The sequence below is a fragment of the Grus americana genome, chromosome 16 (assembly GCF_028858705.1).
Source record: "Grus americana isolate bGruAme1 chromosome 16, bGruAme1.mat, whole genome shotgun sequence".
NCBI lineage: Eukaryota > Metazoa > Chordata > Aves > Gruiformes > Gruidae > Grus > Grus americana.
Genome location: NC_072867.1, coordinates 9,332,330 through 9,357,230, shown reverse-complemented (window position 1 = coordinate 9,357,230; position 24,901 = coordinate 9,332,330). Strand labels below are relative to the sequence as shown.

The window sequence follows — 24,901 nt, the reverse complement described above, 5'->3', positions numbered from 1 at the left end:
AGCAATGAGAATTTTCTTTTAGAAATAAATTATTTGTCGCTCTAAATAACATTGGAACCAAGTCTAGTTACATCTTCAAAACCAGGGTACCTGTGATGCGTGAACTCGTATTTGAAAAAGAAATCCACTGAAACAAGCATTAGCCTTGTATTTGTTGTAGGGAATAATTTAGGACCTCCAGACATTGTGTCAAACCTGTAAAGATGTACAAAGTGCTGAAAAGTAGAGGCCTCTTTGTACTTGCTTCCAGCCAAAGCACTGGTGTTTAGAAATGCATCTGTTCCCGTTATTCCTGAGTTTGAGGCCACAGGTCCTCACACATTTTCAGCTGATACAGTTCATATGTTTACATTTGTTCTCTTTTCACATTATGGGTGGATGGATGGATGGATGGATGGATGGATGGAATGGTGCAATAGTGAGAGTTTTCCTTTTATCTCAAGGAAAGAGATGCCATCACCATGTGGGCATTTTCTGTACAGAAAATGAACTGATGTGCTACAGCCTCTGATTCATCGCTGTCCTCTCATCTAACGCTGGCATGGTGATTCTCAAGTCCTCAAAGCCACGGCATTGAGGACTCTGACCTCGCATAGGTTGCGCTTCCAAACGCCTGGTTAGACTGTCTGCCTGGCCAGAATTAGCTTTCAGTGTGTGTTGTATGTTATTTCCACACCTCCTACATCAGGAACTGGATCAGTCCTTTGATGAGATGGGAAAATTTCAAAGGTGGAATTTGTTTGTGAGGATTTTGGGAGCATGTCAATGAGTGTAGGTAGCATCTCTTGCATGTCTGTAAGCCAGCTAAACGCAAACAGCCCCCAACACGTTCTGGTGCATAATAAAAGCATGTATCCTAAAAGTCAGTTAGAAGTGCATGGTGGGGTGTGTGTGCATGTGAAACACATGGACAACACCAGTTCTCATAACCCATGGACAGCTTTTCTTGTAATTGTGGGTATATGTGCACTCAAGGATACACAGATCGTGTCAAAAAGGGAGTTACAGTGGGAGTTCAATCACATCCATGTTGGTCTTTTCAGTTGTCTTAGACCTTTTGGATACTGCTTGATCTGAAATATCTCTCCTTCTCTCCCTTTTCCCATTTCCTTTCCAGCCTTTTAACCCTTTGGCCTGCTTTGTTTAGCTTACTTTGGAAAAAGAAATACTTGGCATCATAGAAGGAGTAATTCCGTATGGAATTCTCACTGTAGATGCATTTTGCAAGGTCGCAGCATTCCAGATAGTTTTGACATGCCGTGCCTACAGGTATGTGCTATACTTAGGGTGAGCAGGACTACGCTTGGGTGCTCACCGCACTTCTGACTGGATTTTTGCAGCTTTCTCTGTTCTGCTCTTCCATACAAGTGTGTGGCCAGGGAACAGCAATGTCACAGCTTCACAGCACAACTCTCCTGTCCTTTGCTACACGAAGATCCCAGGTAGCCTCCTCCCTAGAAGCCAGGTGGGGTTATTATTAATGGTTAGTGCTTGGGTCACGGGGCATTGTAGCTGGAGTTGAGCCTAAAGACCATGTAGATTGCCTTGAAAGAGTGCTGAGAAAATGAAATGTCTTAATGATCAGGCTTGTGTTCATGACTTCGTTATCAGCCTTAAAACTTACATTGAGCAGGAAATACCATAGCAGTAACTTGAGATACGTTCACACTCCTACTATGCATACCCTTCGGAGTCTAAGTCACAAAGCTATATGTTCCTTGTAGTATGCATTCATTTAATGACAGCTAAGTCTCTTACACATACACTAACAAGTACTGTAGACTGGCCAGTCAAGGACAGCGGAAGGACAGACACACAAACACACATTCATCTTGTAGCAGCAGTGCTCCCACGATGCTCCCACGAGCTGAAACATGACTTGTTTTTTCTCAGGCATATGTTCTACCAAGCAGAGAAACACACGCAGACCTTTCAGCATGTGCTTTGTTCTTTTTCTTGTTGCTCCATAAGGTCCCACCTTGAATGACAAGCCAGAAGCGAAAGCAGCCAATGTCCCAAAGGTGTCTGGGCTAGAGCGGAGCCGGGAACTGAGCACCGACGTGCCCTTCGCCCTGCCTATCCCCAGCCCCCAGCCAGTAGCTGCCGTTGTGACTTCTACTTCCTCAGCGCCCACGTCGAGCGCCAGAGCAAGCCCACTGTTGAAGAAGGAGCCAGTGATTTCAGCACCAGCACCACCAAGGCTCACGCCTCAGCCGCAGCCTCGGCCACAGTCACAACCTCAACCTCGGCCGCAGTCGCAGCCTCAGTTAATACCCGAGCTTCGGACCCAGCCTCCGAGTCACATCCCTCCACCTCTCAATTACCAAGTGCATCACCAGGTGGCCCACAACGGACTCAATAATCTCAGGTAGGGGACAGGGACACTCGTGTCATCTTTGTGCTACTGGCGGGATAAAGCTTGTTTCAAATGGGACAGAAATTGCTGGGAGGCAAGACAAGAGCACTCTTACTGTCTGGGTGAGATGCTCCATGTTTTGGATATTGGGCTTTCTGTGCTGACTCCACAGGCTGATTTTCCAGCATTTGAAACATGGTGATAAATGCTCCCTTTCTGAGAGAAAGGCACGTGTAACTGTGGGGTAAAGTTCCTTTAGGTCCAGTTTCTAGTGGAGTTTTGCACTGTCTTGTCTAAGCTGGCTAGTTCTTGAAGTTAAGGTGGTTTGAGTTTGAGCAACTCCCTTGTTTCATATTCAAGGCTTCCATTGTGAAGTAGGTTTGTTCATGGTTATCACAGTTTTTTTCGTTCACCAGCATCAAAAGAGGTATATCTATATCAGAAAATGCTGTGTCCCTTAGAACAGGACTCCCGTGTAGGCTGAGAAATCTGCTTCAATCTGCCATGTTCAGATCTAGCAGAAGGCTTAGCTTTGCTGTTTAAATTGCCTCCATCCAGTAAGTGGGATGGGTGAAAATGGTATGGATAAAACATTTCTACAGAAAAGAGTTTAGCCAGTCAACTGGAACCTGTATAGTCTTTTTGCTGGTACAGAAAACATGCCTTGCCTCCCAAACCAGAACTAGGCCAGTTTAAACAAGAGAAAACTGATTTAAAACATAAAATATTTGGCTGCACAAGGGTCAAATGGGAATACAGAGAGCTGCCATTAATGTGTATTTCATGGTATCCGGCATACTTAAGCTCTGTTGTGGTTTTATCCTGTAAATGCCACCATAGCATAAATGATTAATAATATTTCAAACTGTTCAAGATAGCTCAGAGGTTCAGGTTGCAACAAATAATTGGTATTATGGGAGTTATACTAAATAATAACTGCAGTGATAGTGCCTTTCACCCCACAAAACTTAGATCACTTGCAGTGGAGTAATCATAATAGAAGAAGAAGATGTAAAATACAGAATTATTGTGAGAAAAATTTATTAACATGGTGCGTGTTTGCATGCTTCTGTGAATATAACTACACAGCATGCACAGCAGATACAACTTGGTCCCACAGTCACACTATGGAACTCTGTGCACCCAGAGCAACAGAAAAAGGAATTAGAGTAATTGTGTCGTATGATCACAAGGACGCACATGGCCACTGCAAGGTCATCAGAGGCTAAATAAAGGTGCAAAATCCAGCTGCCTCTGGGGCCTTCATCAGTATCTCATAGATAGCTCTGAGGATTGTAACTTGCTCAAGCACCAGACGAAGTGTCACTCCAGAGAGCCCGAGTCCCGTCCTGCCCCGTTGCAGAAGTTCATTAAGATTTGTTACTGTCTTCGCTGCCATTAAGAAAGCCAAAAACATAAGCTTGGGGAAATCAATGTTAGATAGTTGTGTTGTTTCTGGTAGTGTATTTCTTGCACTGTTTCAGTCCTGTATTGTAACACGCTGTCTCTTTTTCTCTCTCTGTCTCTCTCCCCCCTCTTCCCCCCATCTTTTTCTCTCTGCAGCCGGAGCAGCAGTGCTAGCAGTGCAACAAGCATCAGCCTCCCGAAACACCTTCCCCTCTCTCCCCAGATTCCTCCGCACCATTCCTCCGGCCCGGCTCTGCCCCTCTCCATCTCTAATCTTGCTACCTCGCACTTCTCTCTCAGATCGCAGACCCAACACCAGCACCATCCGGCCATGTTCGCCACCCCACCCACGCTGCCACCTCCACCAGCGTTACCTACCAACAGCCTCGTGATACCAGGTCACCCTGCGGGTAGGTTCCCTTCTTCTTCCAGGGCTGATCTGCCGTGCATGCACTGGAGGGTGTTGAGAGAAGGGCTGGCTGGTGGGCAGGTAAAATAAGGTAACACAGACCCCTCCGCGGGCAGTGTGAACTGTGAGAGTGCTCATGAAACAGGTAGGAAACCGCGATGTGCTTTACCAGATGAGAGATTGTGGAGACAGCACTGTAGCTTCCTATAAGAAGTCTTCAAAACAAATTTTCCCCAAAAATTCTCCTTTTCAGGGCATGAGTTGTCCAGTGTGGTATTCCACAGTCATCAGGCATTTTTTAGATTAATGAAGGACTGATGTACAGTTTGCCATTCTCCACTCTAATGGAAGCTGCTGCTGTTAGAACTGACTTGAAAAAAACTGTGTCTAATCATCCCAGAAGGCTGTTCTAACTGAGTGACGAGTGAGCGGCCCCCCACACCTATCCCCTGCTCTGATGCTTTGACAAGCACCACATCCTGCCGGCAGAGCAAGACCCTCTGCCTGCGGCAGCACAAACTCCCTGTGTGCCCATGGCTGCTCAGCCTTTCCGTCTGAGGCAGAGACGGCTCAGCCGACAGGCTCTGCTGTTCAGCTCTCATTCTCTTTGCATCCTTTTAAAAAGTTTCCTTTGTTCACCCTGGCCCCCATTCTATTGTCACTTCTGCCCTAAATGCCCTGTTTATAGCTTATCCATTAGCCTACAGCTGTCCCTGGAAGAGACCCTGGCAGCTGGAGACTTCCCTGCAACTTTCACTTGCTGGGGCCTCCTTTTGATCTGGCATTTGACTCCACAACTAACTCAGCAGGGATTAAACGGACAGGCATTTTGCAAAAAACGCACCCTCTGTTTCCTATGAAGCTGGTTAAAGGAATAGGGAGAGGGCAGATTTGCTGCAGAAAAATCTGATGGCCTTACATCCCCTTTTTTTCTTCCAGGAGCTAAATAATGTCCCATTATTTATAACTGCTTCTTTAAATGAAAGAAAAATGTGAATTGGTCCAAAGCGAGCTCTCAGAACGATGATAGACAAAAGTGCTGTGGGTTCCTAGCCAGAAGCAGGACCACATAGGCCAAAGCTGCCAGCTTTCACAGGCCCTGGCACCATCTAGAATTTCAACCACATGGCTGGGAAGATGTTGGCAGCACTGTGGGAGACCTATTCATTGCTTCCCCTGTTTAAGGCAAAGGACTACTCTGATGGGGACTCTGAAAGTATTGCAAAAGGAAATAGCAGTGCGCTCACTAAAAGCATGATATTGCAGTCACTGAAAGCAAGTATGTTTTCACCATTAATTTCAGGAGGTGCAAGATCAAGTGACCTATTCACATTCAGCAGCTTGCCAGGAAACGGTAACAGTCTTGCTCCTACTAAAAGGATTTCTCCTGCAATTTAAGCAGGAGAAGCCTAAGTTAGTGGAGGAAAGGGTCTGGGCGTCTCACCCTGCAGACAGTGAAATACCTCTTGTCTGCATTATATGAAATGCCTGCAAACTGGCACATCATAAAATCGATACAGTGCGCTGCATAGCCAGGAGCTTCTGTTGTCATTCACGTAAAAGTTTCTTAAAAGCAGACAATATTGCTGAGCAGCGCTGAAGAGCTAGGGTCCAACTGCTGCTAGCACCATAGTCCTTGCTGTGCCGTTCGAGCGCATGTGTGCTCTCACTAAAAGCACCAGCTTAGAAAAGCCATCAGAGAGGGTATGGGCCTTTGAAGGCTACTTTTTTTGTCATCTTTTTCTCCTCCTTCTTTGGAGGAAAATGTGCTCTAGATTTAAATTTTCTTTGGCACACTTGTGTGACACTTGTCACTTTTACCGAGAAGAGAAGCAGAGCTCAGAGCTCCTGTGCTCACTAATGGTACAAATTCAGGTCTGTGAATAACAAGGATGCACTTCTGGTGGCATTTCTTCATTTTGAAACCTAAAGCTTATACAAGTAACTTAGGAGCACCCCTCGTGTGGGCTGCTGCCCTCTACTTGGGAGCACCAAGGCTGGCCCAGATGTAGGATACACATAGGAAACAACGGTCTTTGCATCTTCTCTTCTGAATGTGAGGGTACCTAGCAACATTAGCAGGACTGGCCTTTTCCTGCCATGCCCACCTCGTGTGCGCACACAGAGCAGCAGTGTTTGGGCATTCAAAGGGCTGCTCAGTTACTCTGCTCCTAGTTGTGTTATTACATGGCCAGACCCACGGGACAAGGCGTTAGGGGGCACGAGAACTTAGTTCTGATCCTAACATTGCCCAGAGCCCCTCACAGAGCTGGGTTGTTACTCGGCAGTCCCATCCTTACTATGAAGCAGCCACTCCTCCAAGTGCCACACTGCTTCTCCAAACATCTCCGGGCCTTTTCCTTTCCTGACAAAGGCCAAAGTTGTGGTACAGGGCTATGGGCTGGAGCCAGCTGCAAATCTATCAGTCTGACTTCAAGTCACTTAAAGAAATTGGATATCAGAGCACTTACAACTGCCAACTCGCTTTTATCTCTCCCTCCAGAAAAGTGGATTATCTTGATGCTAACAGAAGGATTCAGTTTCTTAAAGTCGTGCCAGATTTAAATGCGTAAACACACACATATGAAATCATACTCATATTCTCTAAAGAGGTTAGGTTTTGGACCTAAGTGCTTTCAGCCTAGGTTTTTTTGCCTTGTTTGCCTGCTCCAAGGAGAACCCATTATAGACTCTTTTGCTGCAGTGTCTTAGGCTTCAGTATCACAAGTATATGTACTTTCTGCTTTTGTAGTAATTATTATAAAGATTGTAGCAGTACACAGTACCTGCTCTTAGCAGTACATTTATTACTGAAAAGCAAATGACTTACCCAAAATTTTATTTCAAAAGTGACTTTCAATAGGCTGTAGGCTTCTAAGTGGTAGTAGAGACCTTGAAATTCCCCGTCAGAGTGCCTGTTTTTAAAGATCTTAACCATGTCACTTCAGAAAGTGATTGATTTAAACGTTTCTAATGTTACTCCAGAAAATGTAAGTAAAAGAAATGCCTGCAGAACGTGTATTCTTTTGCCCCTTTACGTTTAGTGCTCTAGTTTAAAAGGGGCGTTACACTGAAAGAAGTGGATTCATGTGAATTCAGAAACAAGTAGGTCAGTCAGGACTGGGTGTATGTCATCCACAGCTGGTAGCACAGGTTGCTCTCAGGTTAGAAAATACCTAGCACGTTGGGTCCTGATTCCTGTTTGAAGTTCTTAGGCAAAATCACGGATGGATTTAATTCATACCAGCAGACGCTTTGGGGAAGTGGACATTTTTCCTTATTGTCTTCAGTCATGTCATATCCAAAGTGCTGGTATCTTCCACTGCCCTAAACCACATTCAAATTCAGTGCAAGTTGTTCTTCCAGAGGAAGATGCTGAGAAGAGGTCACATGTCATATGGTGGAACATTTTGTTTCTGCAGTCATTGCAACGTTCATGAGATCTTGAGCCAGATGAATGTTTCTCCTCTTCCCACTGATTCCTCCTCCATATTTTCTCATAGGAGAAAAGCCTGGAGGCAAGGACAAAAAATGACTATTATAGCCTGTTAGAAATTGAGGAAAGGACTGCTTAGTATTTAAGATCTAAAAAAAAAAAACTTATTGCAAAGAAGACCTCAGTTTGTAGGATGGATGTTCATGGTCACTGTGCGCATGTCCTGGGGTTTAGGAGGATGGCATGGGGATCAGTTGAGAAATGGCTGTCCAAGCAGGTAGTTTTCAGCCACCCAAATCCATGGTAATCTCATCGCGTTGTAGATCTTGTCAGAATTTTACCTCTTAAGTACATATTTGTTAGAGTGTAACACACGCGTTAGGCCCACCATCCATTTTCAGTGTATGTATATGCTTCTGAATTTCAAACCTCCAAAGGAAACAGGTCAGTATTACTCATTTTAAAGTGAGCCGTTGTCCTCGAGGGTGCTCCCCAGCATCTTGCTGGTGCGGGAAGGTCCGGCCACCATGCCGCGAGACCAGACCACTGAGGTCCGTTCCCGGAGACACCTCAGTGCCGTGGCCGTCAGGTGCCGGGGAGGAGGAGTAGCCCGTCGGGCGGCGGAGCTGCGCGGGGGTAGCGGGGCTGCGGGCGGGGGGCCGGGGGCGGATGCTTGCTGACGCCCCCGATGATGTTTTCTGCTGTGATGACTCATGGTGTTCTCTCTTGCCTTTAGATACCAGCCTGTTGATATCATTCAACCAACCAATCATGTATTGCCAGCCTCATTCGGGGATTCTGATTGGTACTTTGTCACAGGCATCTCTCTTACCTCCACCAATGAGTCCTCACGTAGAAAACCACCACAGCATGACCTGCAGAAACAGGGAATGCCAGGTGAATATTGACTCTTTCTCCTCCGTCTTTGTGGTACTCACAGGCCCACGGGCCTCTGTGTCTTTTTTTTTTCTCTCTCTCTCTCCTCTAGATCACGAACTGCTCAGGCAAGAGCTGAACAACCGGTTTTTGGTTCAGAGTTCGGACCGGGCCGCTGCCTCACTTGGCCCGGTGCCGCTGCTGAGAGCGGAGTTTCACCAGCACCAACACACGCATCAGCACCAACACACCCACCAGCACACATTCACTCCTTTTCCATCCAGCTTGCCCCAGACGCCGCTCATGCCGCCCTCTGCACCTCCCATGGTGCGTACCCCAGCCCAAAATGTGAGGATAAGTAGAGCATCTCTGGTCAAAAAGCCTAACCCACTCTTGTCAAACAAAACCCAGTCCTCTTCATTTCAGCCAGGCGTGCTGTCCCTGCCCCTCCGACCTGGAGGCCTGGAGAGACAGGCCCAGCACTCCCGAAGGGACCCCCTTTCCATCCGGAGCTTCCACACCGAGCCTCTGGGTCCCCCATGCTGCTACCCATGAGCAGATACCGCACCCAGGAGACAAGTCCAGAGTCCCTTTAGTTTCCCTTTTCGTGTGCCCTGCTATGTATTTCGGTTCCCCCTTCCCAGAACCAGGTGCCGTGACACACCAAAACACACCAACAAGGACACCACAAGATCGGTGGCCTCCAGCGCCAAACACGGTCCCCACAACTCTTTGCTGTGGGGCAGATCGTACTTGCTTACCCAGAGCTCTCAACACAGTGCAGCATCTCATCTGATACGAGTTTTGTCCCTCTTCCTCCTAATTCCCTAATCTATATCGATTTTGGCATTTATTATTTGATTACATCAACAAGCGCTAATTTGTGTGTGGCTGGTTCTTCTTGTGGGAGAGGTCCTCCTGGCCGTGTAATAAGCTTTAGCGTTTTGCCATTGAATTTGCTTGTAACACAATGGGACTTCGCTGCAGCTGTTACCAAATTGTTAGAGATCTGCTACAAATGGATTTTGTCAGTACTTTAAAATGCACTCTCTCTCCATTTCTGGCAATTACGTTGTGAGATTGAAAGAACAAGATTCAGCTTTTTCCCCCCTCTCAGTTTCACACTGTGTCCAAAATGTAGAAAGAGCCCTCTTCTGCTAAGGCTAGCAAAAGCCAGGAGAAACAGCAAAAGCAGCATTTGGGAAGAAGTACCAAAACTTAAGGAGCATAATGTGTCTCACTTTTCTTTCCCACTGCTGACTGCCCCATGACATTCTTGGGTTGTAATCTGCTTAGCAGCGAGACAATTAAAAGTAATATCATCCACCCAAAATCCAGCCCCAGGTGTTTGCTCAATGTACTCGTGTGTAAACACCTTCCCCTCTTTTCTTGGTCTGTGTAAAACAATCTTGAAACTTTTCTCAGAAACCTCCTGTGTTATTTAAGAATCCTGATATCTGATCCTGCGAACAGCTCCCTCCCCTCCCACCCGTGCCCGTTGATGTCAGCCTTCATAGCAAAAACAGCTTGCAAGGCTCTTTTGTTATATTTCACTCACATCTTATATTCCACTAGATCAGGTCTGCTAATCCCAACACCAGAGAAGAGTGTTGAAATTTACAGCTGCATGTGTTTGGTAATTTATGGTATTTACACTGGAGGGGACATGGCTCCAGTAATAACTGTAATTAATGAAATTACAAATCTACTCTCCTGCACATAGAGGAGTGTGAAACAGCAGCTGACTTGCCAAATAAGCAGCTTTTCATGGGGTCCTCCAGCTCCCTTCCCTGCCTTCTTTCCCACTCCCTCCTCCCCAGCAGAATGTACATACTGTTCAAAAATGTGATGTATATGTGCTCTGGTTTTGCTTCCAAGGAGGTACAGGACAAATGGTCATAAAAATAAATACGGGACACAGACTGCACACATGGAGGTGTTAAAACCCCATGCTGGAACGGAAAAGGTTAACCATCAGCTTTTCTCTGGGGTGCTCTCTCTTTTGCAGGGGGGCAATATACAGAGATTTGTACATCTAAAGCAATTAAGCCCCTTTCCAAACGATTGTGGCACTTACAGGAACCCAGAAAACGGGGAGTTGGTATTGGTTGCCCCACAGTAGACGTTGGGGTCTAATGGAAAACGTTCCCTACCTTCTAGTCTGTGATCTAGTTCAGTGTTCCGGGGCAGATCCCAGATCTAGACCTGGAGCTGGACTTCCCTGCGTTTCACTGCACTGCAGATATCAGGACTGCTGTCTTCATAGTGGAGGTGCCACATCACGCAGCGCCTGCAGACAGGGTTCTGCAGGGAGACTCGGCAGCACCCGGTGCCACCCGGGCCCTAGCACCCTTCCGTCTCCATTAGCTTTGGGAAATCAGTCAGCTCCCTGATGAGCAAGTATGGAATAACCAGTCAGTTCTGCTCTGTTAAATGCTGTACAAATGGGCCATGATTATTTGTCTGCGTTGAAATCCTGATGTGTCCACTACTGCCGAAACCAAACTCACTCGTTTCCTTTTTTTTTCTCTTTTCTTTCCAGTTTGACAAGTACGCTCCCAAATTAGACAACCCTTACTTTCGACATTCCAACGTGAGTGCTTACCTTTCTAGGTGGTGTCTTTGTTAATGGTTCTGCTTGCGCTTCTTTTGCTTGTATTCAATTGATGTGTAGTGTTTTGATTCATTCATTCCTAAAGCTCTTTTTCCGTCTGATGGTTTGGTTTTTTTTTTTAAGGTACAAAATTTTCTTTGGATTGTTTTGGTTTTTGGGGTTTTTTTTTAAATCTTTTGTCTACTGCGTTTCTGCTGCTGTGGCTCTATATTGCTGTGCCTGGGATGGCAGGGAATGCGCAGAAATTGCTAAATCAGTGGTCATTGCAGTATCTTTGCAGCTGGTGCTTCTCACAGTGCAGCAGCCCGGAGTGCATGGCTCTTTCACAAGATTTTGCTCAGGTCACAGGAGTAAGTCAGACTGGTGGTTTCTTCCTGGTGCTCCCCACTGCTCCAAAGCACAAAAACTATCTGTTTTGGGACTTGTAAAACTGCTGTGTGTGCTCAGGAGAGGCCTAAGCAAAACTTAACCCAGCGTACACAACTACAAGGTGGTGTGCATGTTGCCTGTGGTTAGTGTGCAATGCAGCATCTTGTGGTTCTTTTTTGCTTTGAAAATTAAAGCAGATCACATTTCAAAACAGGATCAATTTGTTTGCTACTGCAGAAAAATGCAAAGTTAACCAAAAGTGATCATAAAACCCCAATTATTCCGATTCCTCTAAAAATGGTGAATGCTCTGTGCTTCCTGCAATAGTCCACAAATTTTAAAGGCACACTTGTTCAGCACTATCCAGAAAATTCATCAGATGAGCGCATTTTCCACGTTTTAGCTTTGCTTTTAAAAATTCTGAAAGCAAATTTAGTGTGTATTTTCACTGTGGCACTCGTTCAACACAGTACTATTTTTGTATGTGCCAGGCTTGGCACCTACCTCCATTATTGTTCAAGTTGTCCTGTGACATAAGCATCTCTTTTTCTTTTGTAGTTCTTTCCAACCTATCCTCCAGCAATGCCTGGAATGCCACCCATGCTTCCACATTCAGGTCCCTTTGGGTCACTTCAGGGAGCATTTCAACCGAAGGTACAAACTTCTTCTTCTGAAGGCTTTGTTCTTTTGCTGCGAGAGTCGTGTCTCTGGTGATTTTGTAGCACATGATTTAACTAGCAGAAGTGCAACACGGGGTTGGAAGCGATCGCCCCGCAGATCTGTGAGCATCCTCTGCACAAAGCAGCCAACACTTTAGCAGAAATTTTCTCTTGGCACTACAGATCATTCCTTGGAAAAGGATGTAGTGGTTCACTTGGGAGGTCAACTGAAACTGGAGAAGAAGCATACAGTCAAATGCATTATTGACTGAAATATTTACAGCTAATAACAGACCGATGAGTCCCAAATCATTTTATAAATTTAACGGTCTGAGATTGCAAAAGATAAACCATGTTTATACCCAGAAAAAAAAGAGAAATTGACTGTACAAGTGTGGGAACAGTAGGGAGAGACTGCTATAAATGGGTAGAGCAATTTGAAGGAGCTGAATTTTTATTCCCAGCTCCAACACTGTCTGACCTTGGGCAAGTCGCTTAAATCTTCTGTTCCTCAGCTTCCTCATCTATAAGTTATCTTGCAGTGGGTTTTATAAGGGTTGATTAATGCCTGCAAGCTTCTTTGAGATAGTGTGTTTGAAAGGTGCACTGCAACTGTAACATATCATTACAACTAGCACTGATTGGCAATTGGAAATGTTGCCATGATAACCACCATTTTCAGTGAATTCTGTGGTGTGCACTACTTGTTTTTTCTCCCAGACCTGTTCTTTTTATTAACTATTTTTAAATGTACAGAAACTGTTAAATCTCTCCAAACAAGAAATATGCATTATATCTGTATAGCATTTGTTTGAAAATGGAGCATTTACTCCATTTGTAAATTGACATGTGTTCAGCTGCTTTGCATACTGTGATTTTAGAGATTTCTTATCTTGAACTGCATATCCATAGAGCTCTGCTACTGTGTTAGAAGACTTGAAGGACCAGCACTGTAGCTAGGCCATTTCTGTTTGCATTTGGCAGGTCATTTCCGTAACCGTACCAAGCAGGGCTGTGGGGTGTGCTTCCCTCGGCAGTCTCGCTGACGTCAGTGGAAGTCAGTAATTAGTAACTGCTGCGAACAAGGCCTCTTACAACCTTCCCACTTCACTGAATTTGTTTTGATGGAAGCCAGAGTATTTCTTCAGTGCCCATCAAATCCCTTACATTATTTTATTTTCTGTATACGTTACAAATAGCAAAGTCTCTAAAATGGCTTTTTTCAACAAGAGTTCTGTATGTAGTGGCTATAGGCATAGAAGAGGAACAGTTGCATGATGGAGAACATAGCTATCCCTTGATGGAGAACATAGCTATCCCTTGATGGAGTTTGTCTGCCAGTGTTAATTGATGCTATTCTTGCAAGGGATGCCGGGGGTCCCTACAGACCCCAAATTGTCAGGGTGTGAACTTGACTTTCCAAGAAAAGGAGCTGCACAAGTAAGATAAATTGGCAAAATGTTGCTAATATGAAGATGGGCTTCAGTTTTGCCATAAGGCTACTGTTAATGAGGAGCTTGTGCTCCACCTGTAGCATGCTCTTCTGGTTTCCATCTTCATTACAGAGCTTTACAGATACCATCTCACTGAAAAATTCCATTAGACCAAAGAGAAGGTGTTACTTAGTGAGAAAGAAAAAGTGAGCACAGACCCTTTACATTTTTAAACAGTTCTTAGTGCTGCATTATAACTAGCTTTTAATTCATTTTAATGATAGATACATAGAACATTTGGTAGCTTGAGTTTAAGCAGCACAAGGTTACACTCTGGTGCCATGGTTAATCACTAACTTCACTTGATCTCTGGACAGCACTGTATTTACATGCAATCTAACATCTGGGGGGAAAAAAAAAGAGGGATAGGTTGAAAAACGGATCTGCCACTTTGGCACATTATTTTCCAGTTTCCTAGAGGAGACAGAGCTGAACTGCTGGGCAAAGCCACTCTGGTCATCATTACTGTATCGTTTTTCCATGCTCTCTCCCTCCCAAGCTGTTTGACTAAAGCCTTCATAATCACTACAGACCTGACGATTTGGTTTTGGCACACCGAATCCTGCACTTCTTGCTTTCCAAAGCAGAGGTCTTGGGTTTGTTTTTCCCCTTCCCGTGTCGGTTGCCTACAGCTGTGCGTGTAAATCCACTGCACATAAATCCAGGCTGACGGTAAACTTCTCAGTGAGTTTCCCGAAGGCCATTTCTCACAAGCTAAGAACTTGAAAAGGTCAGAAGTATTCAGTTTACTTTGCTGGAGGAAGCATTCACGTCTTTCTCCAGGGGACAAAGGGACAGGATGACACCATGCTATTAACATGTTGTGATCTTAAAGTTCTTGCCTGTATGATAGCTGTAACTTATTTGCCACCTTATATATACCTCAGCTGTCAGACAGGCCCTGGAGAGCACAGATCTGCCTGGGGAGTTCGTTGACTTACCTACACACACACGAGAATTCTCTTTTTAATGAGTCTGGAAGTTACGTAGCCTTAGACAAATTAAAACCTACCTTTCCTCCCACACCTGCGATTATACTCATGCCTTGTATGGTTTGACTGTTTGAAATCTACTGTAATTTGACCTAAAATGTGAGTGAAATAATCTCTTGGAGAATGAGGTTTAACCCCTCTGCGCTCAGCTGCGTGGAGGCACCAGGTGCAATTGCTCTGGGAGTGGGAGATGGATGAATGCCAGAGTGAGAAGACGAACGAGTTCTTGGGGATCGTCTAGGACAGGGCAGCAGGTGGGATCCGGAGGAGGAGGAGGAACAGGGATTCATTCAATGAGGTGTTTAATTCTTGCTCAAAAATGATAGGATAAACAATGCAAAGCTATAAAAGACCCACAAGCACCTTCTAAGGTTTCTCATTTTGCCTTGTCGAAGCAAATAGATGGGCTGTTGCCATTTTAGCCATTGTGTTATCTAACCCCAGTCGGAGAGGGGCCATGGTCCAGTAGGTGGAATATGGGACTGGGATGCCTGAGTTGTTCTGTTCCTGACTGCTATACGGGTTACTGCCTGAACCATGGAGGGAGTCAGTCCGCCTCTCTCATTCTTTCTCCTACTGCCTGCCTGTTTTGTCTAAAGAATAAGCTTGGGGGCCAGGGACTGTCTCTTCCCATCCACTTGCATACTGCATAGCACGATGGGGTTGTGATTTCAGTGGGGCTTAAGGGTGCTGCTGTAATACTGTTACTGCTGCTAAATAATAATAGATGACATGGTGGTTAAATGCTGTTGGCTGTCAGTAAGAGATAACATTTAGCACTAATGTAGCAATATGCGTGTTCAAAGCACAGTACAAACATGGACTAATTAATGCCGTTAACATCAGATAGAGATGTTAAATGTACCACTGGTATGATACAGTATTATTCACGCTCTATTCTTGTCTTTCAGACTTCAAACCCTATTGATGTAGCAGGTAGACCAGGCACAGTCCACCATACGCTGCTGCAGAAGACTCCAGGGGTAGGCAACAATATATAACCTTCCTTTCAGCTTATCTGGTTTTACAGTAAACACAGCGATTGCTCATAAAAAAAGAGAGCAGCTGGTGATCAAATTGGCCTTCTAGACTTGGAACATGCAGTCAGGACAGAAGTTTCTTTTTCTGGTGAGACAACAGTAGCCTCCACCAGTCGTGAATACAAGGGGATGTATTGACTTCTTTAAACAAAGTCAGAGGGAAATGGGGCAGGAAACCCCTTCAGGGTCTTTCCCCTAAGCATTGCTTGGAGAGCAGTTTTATGCGCTCCATTTCAGAACGATTATAAGGTTCAGAAAAGCACTGGCACTGTTCAGTTGCTGGCACGAAGCTGCTTTGTTTATCATAAAATTCTGCTGAGTTTGGTGCAAGGAAAGAAAGAGAAGTTTTAAGCCTTCTTTAAGCCTTTTAGGTTTCCCGTGTCACAGGGGACTTCTCTGGAACACTGCTTCCTAAATGCTTTTACTTGTTCAGAGGAAGGAAGTTCCCCACCTTTCTTTATATTGGCTAGTTTTAGAAAGATTGATTGTTTTATTTCTTCTTTTTCCATAGGTGTCAGACCCTTACAGGCCTCCAGTAAGAGTAAGTAAGGTTTGTGGGGGATTTTATATACATATATTTACACACACACTTCAAATATTATGCATGTGGTTTTGAAATTTAACATGTCCAGTAGAAAATTTCACGCTTATCCTTTATTTAAAGTAAAATGTCATAGTTAGCTCTTAGCTGCTTGTGATTAATAACGTTCAGGTTGAATCGCAACCTTATTTTGCATCCATTTATGTGCATTAACAGTTCACAGCATGAAATAAGGGTCATAGAAATAAATAACTGGGAGCAGGGACAGACATTCACTAGTCATCAGAGTCATGGTGGCTTAGGTCAATGCGTTTTATTTGTGTTTCTGATGTTCCACAAAAACACCCTACAGTGAGTACCGCAGCTCAGCTTAAAAACAGTAACTCGTTCAGCTGTGGCACTGCTTATCCCTGGTGATTGTTTGTCTGTACCCTTTTCCTCATCAAATGCAAGTAGCCATAATAACCACGCATGACTTAGCCTGCAGTGCAGGCAGGGAGGAATGAACAGGGCTCTTTTCAGAAACAGAACTGTTAACCGTTAGTTGCTTTCTCTTAAGCATGGCATACTGTTCTGTGCTGCCGTTTATTTCGGTTTATGAAGTGGGGAATGCAAGTAGGAAAGAACAAGGCAGGGATCTCAGGTCTCCATGAGATGAGGAAGATATCCCACATTCTTCCTGTTTGTTTCCTTCTTAATTTAAACATCATCTGCTGCAGTACAGAAAAAAATGCTGATCACCTATTGTGCCGTTTTAGTAATCAGCCTTTCTCATTGCTTAGGTGCCTGTTTGACAGTCAGGGAAATGAAACGTTCTATCTGATGTAGATTGCTAACGTATAAATTAATCTAAATTCTTGTGCTTTCCATTGCAGAAACCCGGGAAGTGGTGTGCGGTTCATGTACAGATCGCCTGGCAGATCTACCATCACCAGCAAAAGATAAAGGTAATTCAGACAGTTTCTGGAACAAAGCCAAGTCTTTTGGCTTACAGATTATATTTTAGTGAGTAATGAGCAGGAAGCAGTTACTGTTGGTGATTCTCAAGCTTGCCGTATTGATTAACTAATACTTGCAATCCTTTAACATTTATTGTAGCAACCATAAAGTTTATCTGGGGGCAAAGGAGTTGGGTTGAAGGGTAGCAAAATGAGCAGGAGATACTAAGTGCACAGCCAGAAGGAGACAAAGAATGGGAGAGGGAGGGTAGTTTTGCCCCGAATCTGTCTTTTTTACAAAGCTTACATGTTTAATGTCATTTCCCTTCTGTACTAATACCTCCTGTGGAGGAGGTAATGAAATGACCGATACGGTGAAGAACATATTACAAAACATAGAGCAGGCAAGTAGATTGATAATTACTGTGTTAGGGGTTGTTGGGCTTTCTGCGCTGCAGTGATGATGGGCAGAAGGAGGGGGTTTAAAACTCAAGAGGTAACAAGACGTAGGTACATTGGGGTGCTGTTACAGGGTCGAAGTTCCCTGTGGCAGGCAGAATAGCTGATAATGGGACTTATGTAGTGGGAGGTGGGGGGGTTCATAGCTCCTGCTGTAGTTTTTTTGTCCCACTAATGAAGACTATTCAGTGCTTAAGTAGGTGCACTGTAATTAGTCCCTTTACCAGTGGTGTACGTCCATTTTTTTATAAGCATATATATGATCTTTAAGCTATTGAGAGACTTAGATGACTTAGCTGCAGTTCTGGTGATGCTCACTTCTAAAGGAGAAGGATAAAAATAGCCTCTGGAGGAGCCTCATAGTTTTCATCCTTCGCCCTTTGTCTGCATACTGAGCTATACTAGCTGCAGGAAGGGCATAGTCTGGGAACATCTCTCTCTTTCCAAACTGGAGAAGCAAAACAGACGAGTCCGTCACCCAGCTCTCGAGACTTGGCAGTTTTCCGCCTGCAGAATATTTTTTTGTCGGGCTGAGAGCGCCAACTGATCCTGGGGTGCAGCGTGCTCAGTGTATCATGTTGCATGCTCCACCGTGTGTGCTGAGGGGCTGAGAGCTCACTTCAGACCTTATTCATGTGGATGAGGCAGGCAGCTGAGAGGCTGTGGAGCGAAATGGCCTTACAGATGCTGTCAGAGCATGACTGCGGTACATGACCGGAGATGCTGCTGTCACTCTTGCTAACTCTCCCTGGCAGGGCTAAGCAAGAGTGAGCCTGAACTCCCTCTCTTTTTCTCCCAAGAAAAAGGAAGTGTATAATGAGACTGTTTTTATATCATTTGACAGCAAATGCAGCTGGATCCCCACAAGCTAGAGATAGGTGGTAAACTTGACCTGTTCAGCAGACCTCCTGCCCCTGGAGTGTTTCCAGGCTTCCATTATCCACAGGATCTTGCCAGGCCTCTGTTTTCTACCACAGGTAAGAGAAGATCATCATTTATTGCAAAAAAACCCCAAACATTCAATATATGTAATGTGTGTCTCTACAGCTACGTATGCCTCAAACATTGAGGCAGGCAAGATTGGTTCGGAGGGGTGCGGAGGCACTGGCCACTGTTGTGATCGGGGCTCTCAGCCGCTGGACTGGGCTCTGCTGCTGCCTCCAGTGCAGGATCCTCTGCACATCACTGAGCTGCAGCAGTTGGCTCTTACATTTGTGTCTATGCAGCTGGTTCTTATGTGCCTGATTAATAGGCTATGGAGTGATTTTAAAAAGTGATTTTGACAAAACACTTGAAAATGTTTCCACTGCACAGGATTGGAAGTGGCCCCAGTCGCTTTCTTGCTTTTATATTTGCCATGTTGTTCTTCTCAGCTCCTCCACTCACCAAGTTTGTGGTTTTGTTTTCTGAAAACAAGGGGTTTTTTGTAGAAGGAAGACTTCAATAATAGCATTCAAAATATCACAGAAGGTGTATTTGTGAAGTGTTTGGGTTTAAAATATAAAATCTCCCTATGTGTTATGAAGTCCAGCAATCTCTAAGGCTTAAAATGGCATATTGAACTAAAAAAAAAAAAAGAAAGCATTAAATGCAGTTTACATTGATCAATTGCTTTCTAATCTGTTGGAGAAGTGATTACAATTAATGCAATTACCAAAGTGCAGTAGGTTTCACTGCGCTGTTCTTGATGGCTCTGACCACAGGAGACTGCAACTCTGACGTTCTGGTTTTGGAGGTCAGTGGTACAATTCTCATTGATTTCCATTTACCAAATGTTCTCTTCCCAGGCCTTAACTTTCCCCCTAGACTTTTTTGGATTTTCTCTCTGTGTTTAAGACACCAAAGTTTGCTTTCCATATGTAATTAATTGGCAACTAATGTCATTTTCTTTCCTAACTTTACTCTGGCTTTATGATGCAATATTACGCTCTCATTCTAACTCAGTGCAGACAAGGTCATATTTAACCTTGGTTCAACCCTGTTGAAATGAATGAGGTTAGAAGTGTTACGAGTCTTGTCCCAAATGTGACAGAAAAGCAACAGACAAGAATCAAGCTGAAACCTCTGTGAGAATTGAGTTGCAAATGCAGATGTCGGAGAGACTTCAGGAACTCCTCCAGTGGTTCAGTTTGTCTTTCTGCCCTTATCTGTGGATGGAAATTCTTAACTATCAGATGCGTGTTTCTACTACATCTAATCAGTGCTGATAGTAGCTATATGTTGTAGGATGCTACCCTGTGTTTTGGTCTTTGTAAAAGTTTGTGGGCCCTGTTAGTGCAGGGCCAAGATATTTATTGCATTTGCTTGGATGCATAAGCACAGCTGATGTACAAACCTCTGACTGTTTTCCTATGGCAGCTGTTTCCTTATCACCGTCCTTAGTCTGTCCTGTGTGGTCATTACAAAAATCTTGTTCCATGTATGGTTTTGCTACTGAAGGCTATATTGGGCAGAGGTTACCCTAACAGGCAGGAAAGCACCACTCCAGTTGCTGTCTTGAGCTTTTTCTCTTAAAGATGCAAGCATGGCTTGCTTCTCCATTCATAATAGTAAGAGGGGAAATAGTATGGAATAGATACATTAAAGAAGGCAAATTAATAGAAAACTTTCACTAGAGATAAACAACCTTACAGGAACTTGTCTGTGAGTATATTAATCACAAGAGCCATCACACGGTAAATCTAGGTAAAGAGTGCTATCAAAGTGAACAAACATTGCAGCAGTAATATATAGATGAATAAATCTTTTACTCTGCAATATCCGAGGCATTCTTTTCACCTTATCAAACAAGCGTGCAGTTGATGTGAATCATTGGTTCTGCTGCATTGCCTAGTTACTGTGGGAGACATAAGTTATCTTAGGGCCACCTGTCTTCAGGACGGATGTTCAGCTGCCTGGCAGACGCTATATTTAATAACTACCTGACAGCCTGCAATGCCGCTTCTGGCTTTCTCCGGAGGATTTTTTATTATCAACCCGTGTAGTTGAGTTTGTAAGCCGTCTCCTTTGAAGAAATCTCCCATCCATTTTACACCTTCTGAAATCTTAAAGGATTAGAAAGATGACAGTCTCCATCCGTCTTGAAGCATTGGAGCAGTCAGAATGTTTATAGATAACTCCAGGGCTCGTTGCTGTGGTCTCTCTTAAGTTTCCTCAACTCATTTTCTGGCTGCTTAGGTTTGTGGTGCCCAAACTGGTGAGGGACACGCAGCACTGTCTCCCTCTCCAGTTTTATAGTCCGCTCATGTTCTGGGCACATAAGTGTGTTTTACAACAACCGTCTCTTGTTGGGCTCTGTCACCAAGGAAGACCAGGTCAGGGGCTGACCAGCACCTCCATAAAACACTGTTTGGGCTTTATTTGGGATGCAGTTTCTCCTGTGCATATTAATTTCTTCCCTCCATTTTGCCCCACTTTTGCTGTGACTTTCCACAGCGTTATCAGCACTGATGATACATGGTGGAAACATGCATTTAATGTGGCTTGGAGATGAGGGGCAGGAACTTACGGAGCGGGTCTGCCACTGGTGGGAATCGTTTGTATGGGCCACAGACGAGGCAGAAGTCTTTGTGGTGAAGGTGACAGGAGGGCTGGAGTGCCAGGTGGGAGGAGAAGGATCATAATCCTCTTTTCTATAACAGAAAGTTATCACTTGAGAAAGCCGTCACTGATTTAAGTGAGCAGTTAGTGAAGAGCCCACGTTCATGCCCAGTATGGCTGCTGCTGTTTGCTGGAGTCGACCAACTCTTCCCAGTATTAAGGGAGGTTAACTTTTTACTAACAAAATACGCAAGACAAGAGCACTGAAAAGCTTTATTTAGGTGTTGGTCTATTTTGCACATGATTTAACATGTCCTCGGGAAAGTGCTGCTTCTGTCATTGTGTAGAATTACTAGTTTCTAACAAAATGAGACAGTTAATGCGCAGGTATGGCAGGTCTTGCTTTCTGCAAGGGAGGCAGAAGTTGTGTTTGCATCCAGGCAGCATCTGAAAGTTATGATAGTTGCTAATTCTTTTTGTCTGCAGTAGTGGAAGTACTGGCAGGGAGAGGCACCGAGAGGACATTCACAGTCTAAACAGTTGGAGAGGACTGGTCTTGTCAGTGTAACACTGGAGCCACAGAAACATTTTGTCACGCACATCTGAAACATAAATATTCAAAAGTTGATTTTAGGTGCAACCTGAAAGTTATCTTAGGGGGTGAAAGCCAGGCCCATGAGATTGCCCAAACATACTGTCAGTTGCAGGATACATGGGAGTTAATTTTCCTCCAAAAACCACGTGTCCCAGTGGCAGGTAACACCAGTGCTTTTCACACTGCAGCTGCAAGCCCATTCAGGTTTGCATGTGTCTGCCTGCGAAGGAGGCATATCTCTCATTTTCTGCTCTGAAATGAGAGCAGAATTTTCTGCATGAGCCTGGTCCACCTTGAAATACAGGGCAGACCAGCTTGCTTCAGCCCATTCTTGCCCCTTGCCTCGACGTAATGTAATCCAGCGTTCTCGGCAGTGGTGTTCCTTTCCCACAAGGTAGCGTGGCACCGTGGCAATGAGCAGTGTCTAGGAAAGGGGAAAAAAATACCGTGGGGGGAGCCAGTGGATGCAGAGACAGATGTGAGAGTGTAGATGGAGCTCTCATGGGAGAGGCATGATTGATGTTCCCTGCGTGCCTGTCATTAACTGGTGTTTCGTATAGACTCTAATCAGTCACTTCCAAGCACCTTCTGTCTGGGCCCATAACCCGGGCTGACCCTTTTTAATGTAAACACAGAGTAATGACTGGAAACGCCAGACAAAGAGATTCACTTCCTCATTACTACAGGTGAGCAGCAATGCTCAGTGCAAGGTCTCCTCCTGCCTCCTAGTGCCCACTGACTCCTTTAAAGGGCACGCTGAGGAATCCTGCCTGTAGCTCGCTCGGCTGGAGTTTGGGGTCTTCCCCTGCCTCTGCTGTGTTTAAATCTGGCCTGTGCCTTTGCATCTGGTTCTTGCATGTGGTGGCCAGGACCTCTGTGTATGCAAGCAGTCACTTGCCACTGAACTAAAAAGGGACCTTGTTCTCGCAGGTGCGACACATCCAGCCACCACCCCTTTTGGTCCTTCACCTCACCACAGCAGTTTCCTGCCTACTAACCACTTGGCAGGTAAGTGTAAGTAACCCTGCCTTCACCTTTATACCTCTGACCTATGCCTGGCTCTCCTGCGTGGTCCTGCCTTGAGGCACTGTAGCACTCGGGGAGGGAGAGGCTTAAACCGGTCTCAGGAACCAGAAGCTAGCCAGGACGCCCTCCCACCCACACCAGCCTCTGCTGTCCTCCAAAGGAGAGGGACTGGATTAGCAGACTCTGTCCTGCGAGAGGGCATTGCAGAGCAGGCAAGTCTGTCACCACTGGGATCCTGCACAGGAGCCGAAGTGCAACCCGTAGAGCCCTTCTGTGCTACTGAATGTGCCCAAGGAAACGGGGGAAATTTATGCGAAGGTCCCTCAAACAAGCCTCAGCTTAAAATGGGCTCCTCCCGTACCGTTTCCCACTTATGAAAGTTCTTGGCGAGGTTCTTTATTAAAGTTCAGTGAACAGTTCCTGGCAAATAGCTGTTCTGCACATTTCGCCAGCCTTTCAGTTTCCTAATTGGCAGTAAGTAGAGCCTGATTTTCTCAAATTTCCTCATTTTAGCAGCTCACAAGCAGCTCATTGCCAATTAAAGTTCAAGCTCTGTTGATTAATGTTTTAGTAACACTCATCCAATCAGTAAATGTGGCATGCCACATGACCTAGTAGACTTTTTTCTTTTGCAAATATCTAGATTTACATCAATTCCTGAACATTCTGTCACAATTGACTGTATCTCTACAGAGTCACTCAACTACTTAATATCAAAGGGGAAGGGCGAGAACAGCTGTTTAAAAATAAGTAAATAAGCAAATAGCTGTTTGCTTAAAGATCCAAGCTATTTGTGCTATTTGCCTTGATATTTTAAATGTAAGGATATCCGTGAGGAAGTGGAGAGCAGCACACCTCCTGTAACAAGGCATGTTAAAGACTTTAAAGGGACAGTCAAAAAGCCGGTGGGCAGAAGGAGGAGTTGTTCAGAGATGACCAGTAGGAAGGAAAACAAGTACACTGGTCCATAGCCATCTCTGGAGTGCAGAAACCTGAGTCAGGCTATGTCCACTCAGAGAGGAACCTCTTCTGATGATGGGTGCCTTTAATGGGGAAAAAAAAAAAAAAAAAAAAGGCGAGACTTTTTATAAAGACGGGTGCCAGTAGCCAAGTAGTCAGATACTTGAGTAGGAAAGGCGAGATTCATCTTTCGCCTCAAAGGATACAAACCTCCCATCCCTTTGGCATAGTAGCTATCATTTCCACCACCACTGGGATCAAGGAAGCTATTATGGGGGAGCATTTTGGCTCAAACAGGCTAAATTTAGTTGATGTAAGGATGGATGTCTGTAGCAATTAGCTGAGAACTGTCTCTATGCACTGTTACAAAGAGGGTAGAAAATTATATACAGAAACAAGAGTGAAATGCGTCGCCTTGGTATGCTGACCCAGGAGCCTGCTGAGGTTCTTTCAAGGCAATTGCAATGCTTCTACTATGAGTACTGATAAGGAAGGAGAGTTACAGTTCAGCAGCAGCCACCCTAATTTCAGCTATTAGACCTTAATTTCTAGCTCCCCTCTGACTGGCATACAAAAGTTTATTACAGCACCTGTTTGCAGAGTGAGCACTGAATCCCTTCTCCATTTTAACATGATGGGAATTTTCTGTGCAAAGAACCTTGCAATGAGAAGGATCAGCTTAAAGTCTGGCCTAATCCTACTTGGATTCAGACCGTTAGAAGGGGAGGGGTACGTTTCATTCTCCAACATTCTTGGCTAAATGCCTGCTAAATCCCTGTTTGCCTTTCCAGATCCATTTAGCAGGTCAAGCACCTTCAGCGGCCTTGGGAACTTAGGCAGCAATGCCTTTGGAGGATTAGGCAGTCATGCTCTGAGTAAGTACTGGCTGGGTTACTGCAGACAAACATCCCTTCCAGAAAAGCCACATGCTAATATTTACAGCAGCTGGTGGTAGTTTTTAAAGAAGTTTAATTCCTAACCTCCATTCTCCTATCTGAAAACACTGCACCTAAGATTTCCAGGTCTCTGCGGTGGGAGCTTTTCTGCATGTCACAGACATCACTAGCTGTGCTCTGTGCCTCCTCACTGCTGAAGGTTGGTACCTTGCGTGCTCCTAGAGGTGCTAGAGCTGCTAGACCTCGCTGAGCTCTGGGTCCCTACGGGCATCTAAAGTAACACCCTTCAACGGCG

The 24,901-nt window shown here is 44.8% G+C and overlaps 1 protein-coding gene across 23 annotated transcripts in view; it reads left to right on the top strand.

Annotated features, from left to right (window-relative positions):
* The window catches only part of FBRSL1 (fibrosin like 1), a 549,252-nt gene that overhangs the window by 520,015 nt on the left and 4,336 nt on the right, over positions 1-24,901 (top strand). For 6 of the 23 annotated variants that reach the window (XM_054844224.1, XM_054844220.1, XM_054844217.1 and 3 more), the window contains 11 exons: positions 1,972-2,368; positions 3,920-4,173; positions 8,597-8,832; positions 11,027-11,077; positions 12,026-12,121; positions 15,523-15,594; positions 16,163-16,201; positions 17,068-17,139; positions 18,434-18,566; positions 22,655-22,738; positions 24,502-24,585. In XM_054844224.1, coding sequence (XP_054700199.1) covers positions 1,972-2,368; positions 3,920-4,173; positions 8,597-8,832; positions 11,027-11,077; positions 12,026-12,121; positions 15,523-15,594; positions 16,163-16,201; positions 17,068-17,139; positions 18,434-18,566; positions 22,655-22,738; positions 24,502-24,585 — 1,518 coding nt within the window. Of the gene's footprint in view, positions 1-1,971; positions 2,369-3,919; positions 4,174-8,344; positions 8,833-11,026; positions 11,078-12,025; positions 12,122-15,522; positions 15,595-16,162; positions 16,202-17,067; positions 17,140-18,433; positions 18,567-22,654; positions 22,739-24,501; positions 24,586-24,901 lie in introns of all 23 variants that reach the window. The other 17 variants (XM_054844227.1, XM_054844208.1, XM_054844230.1 and 14 more) reach the window with 15 other exon arrangements.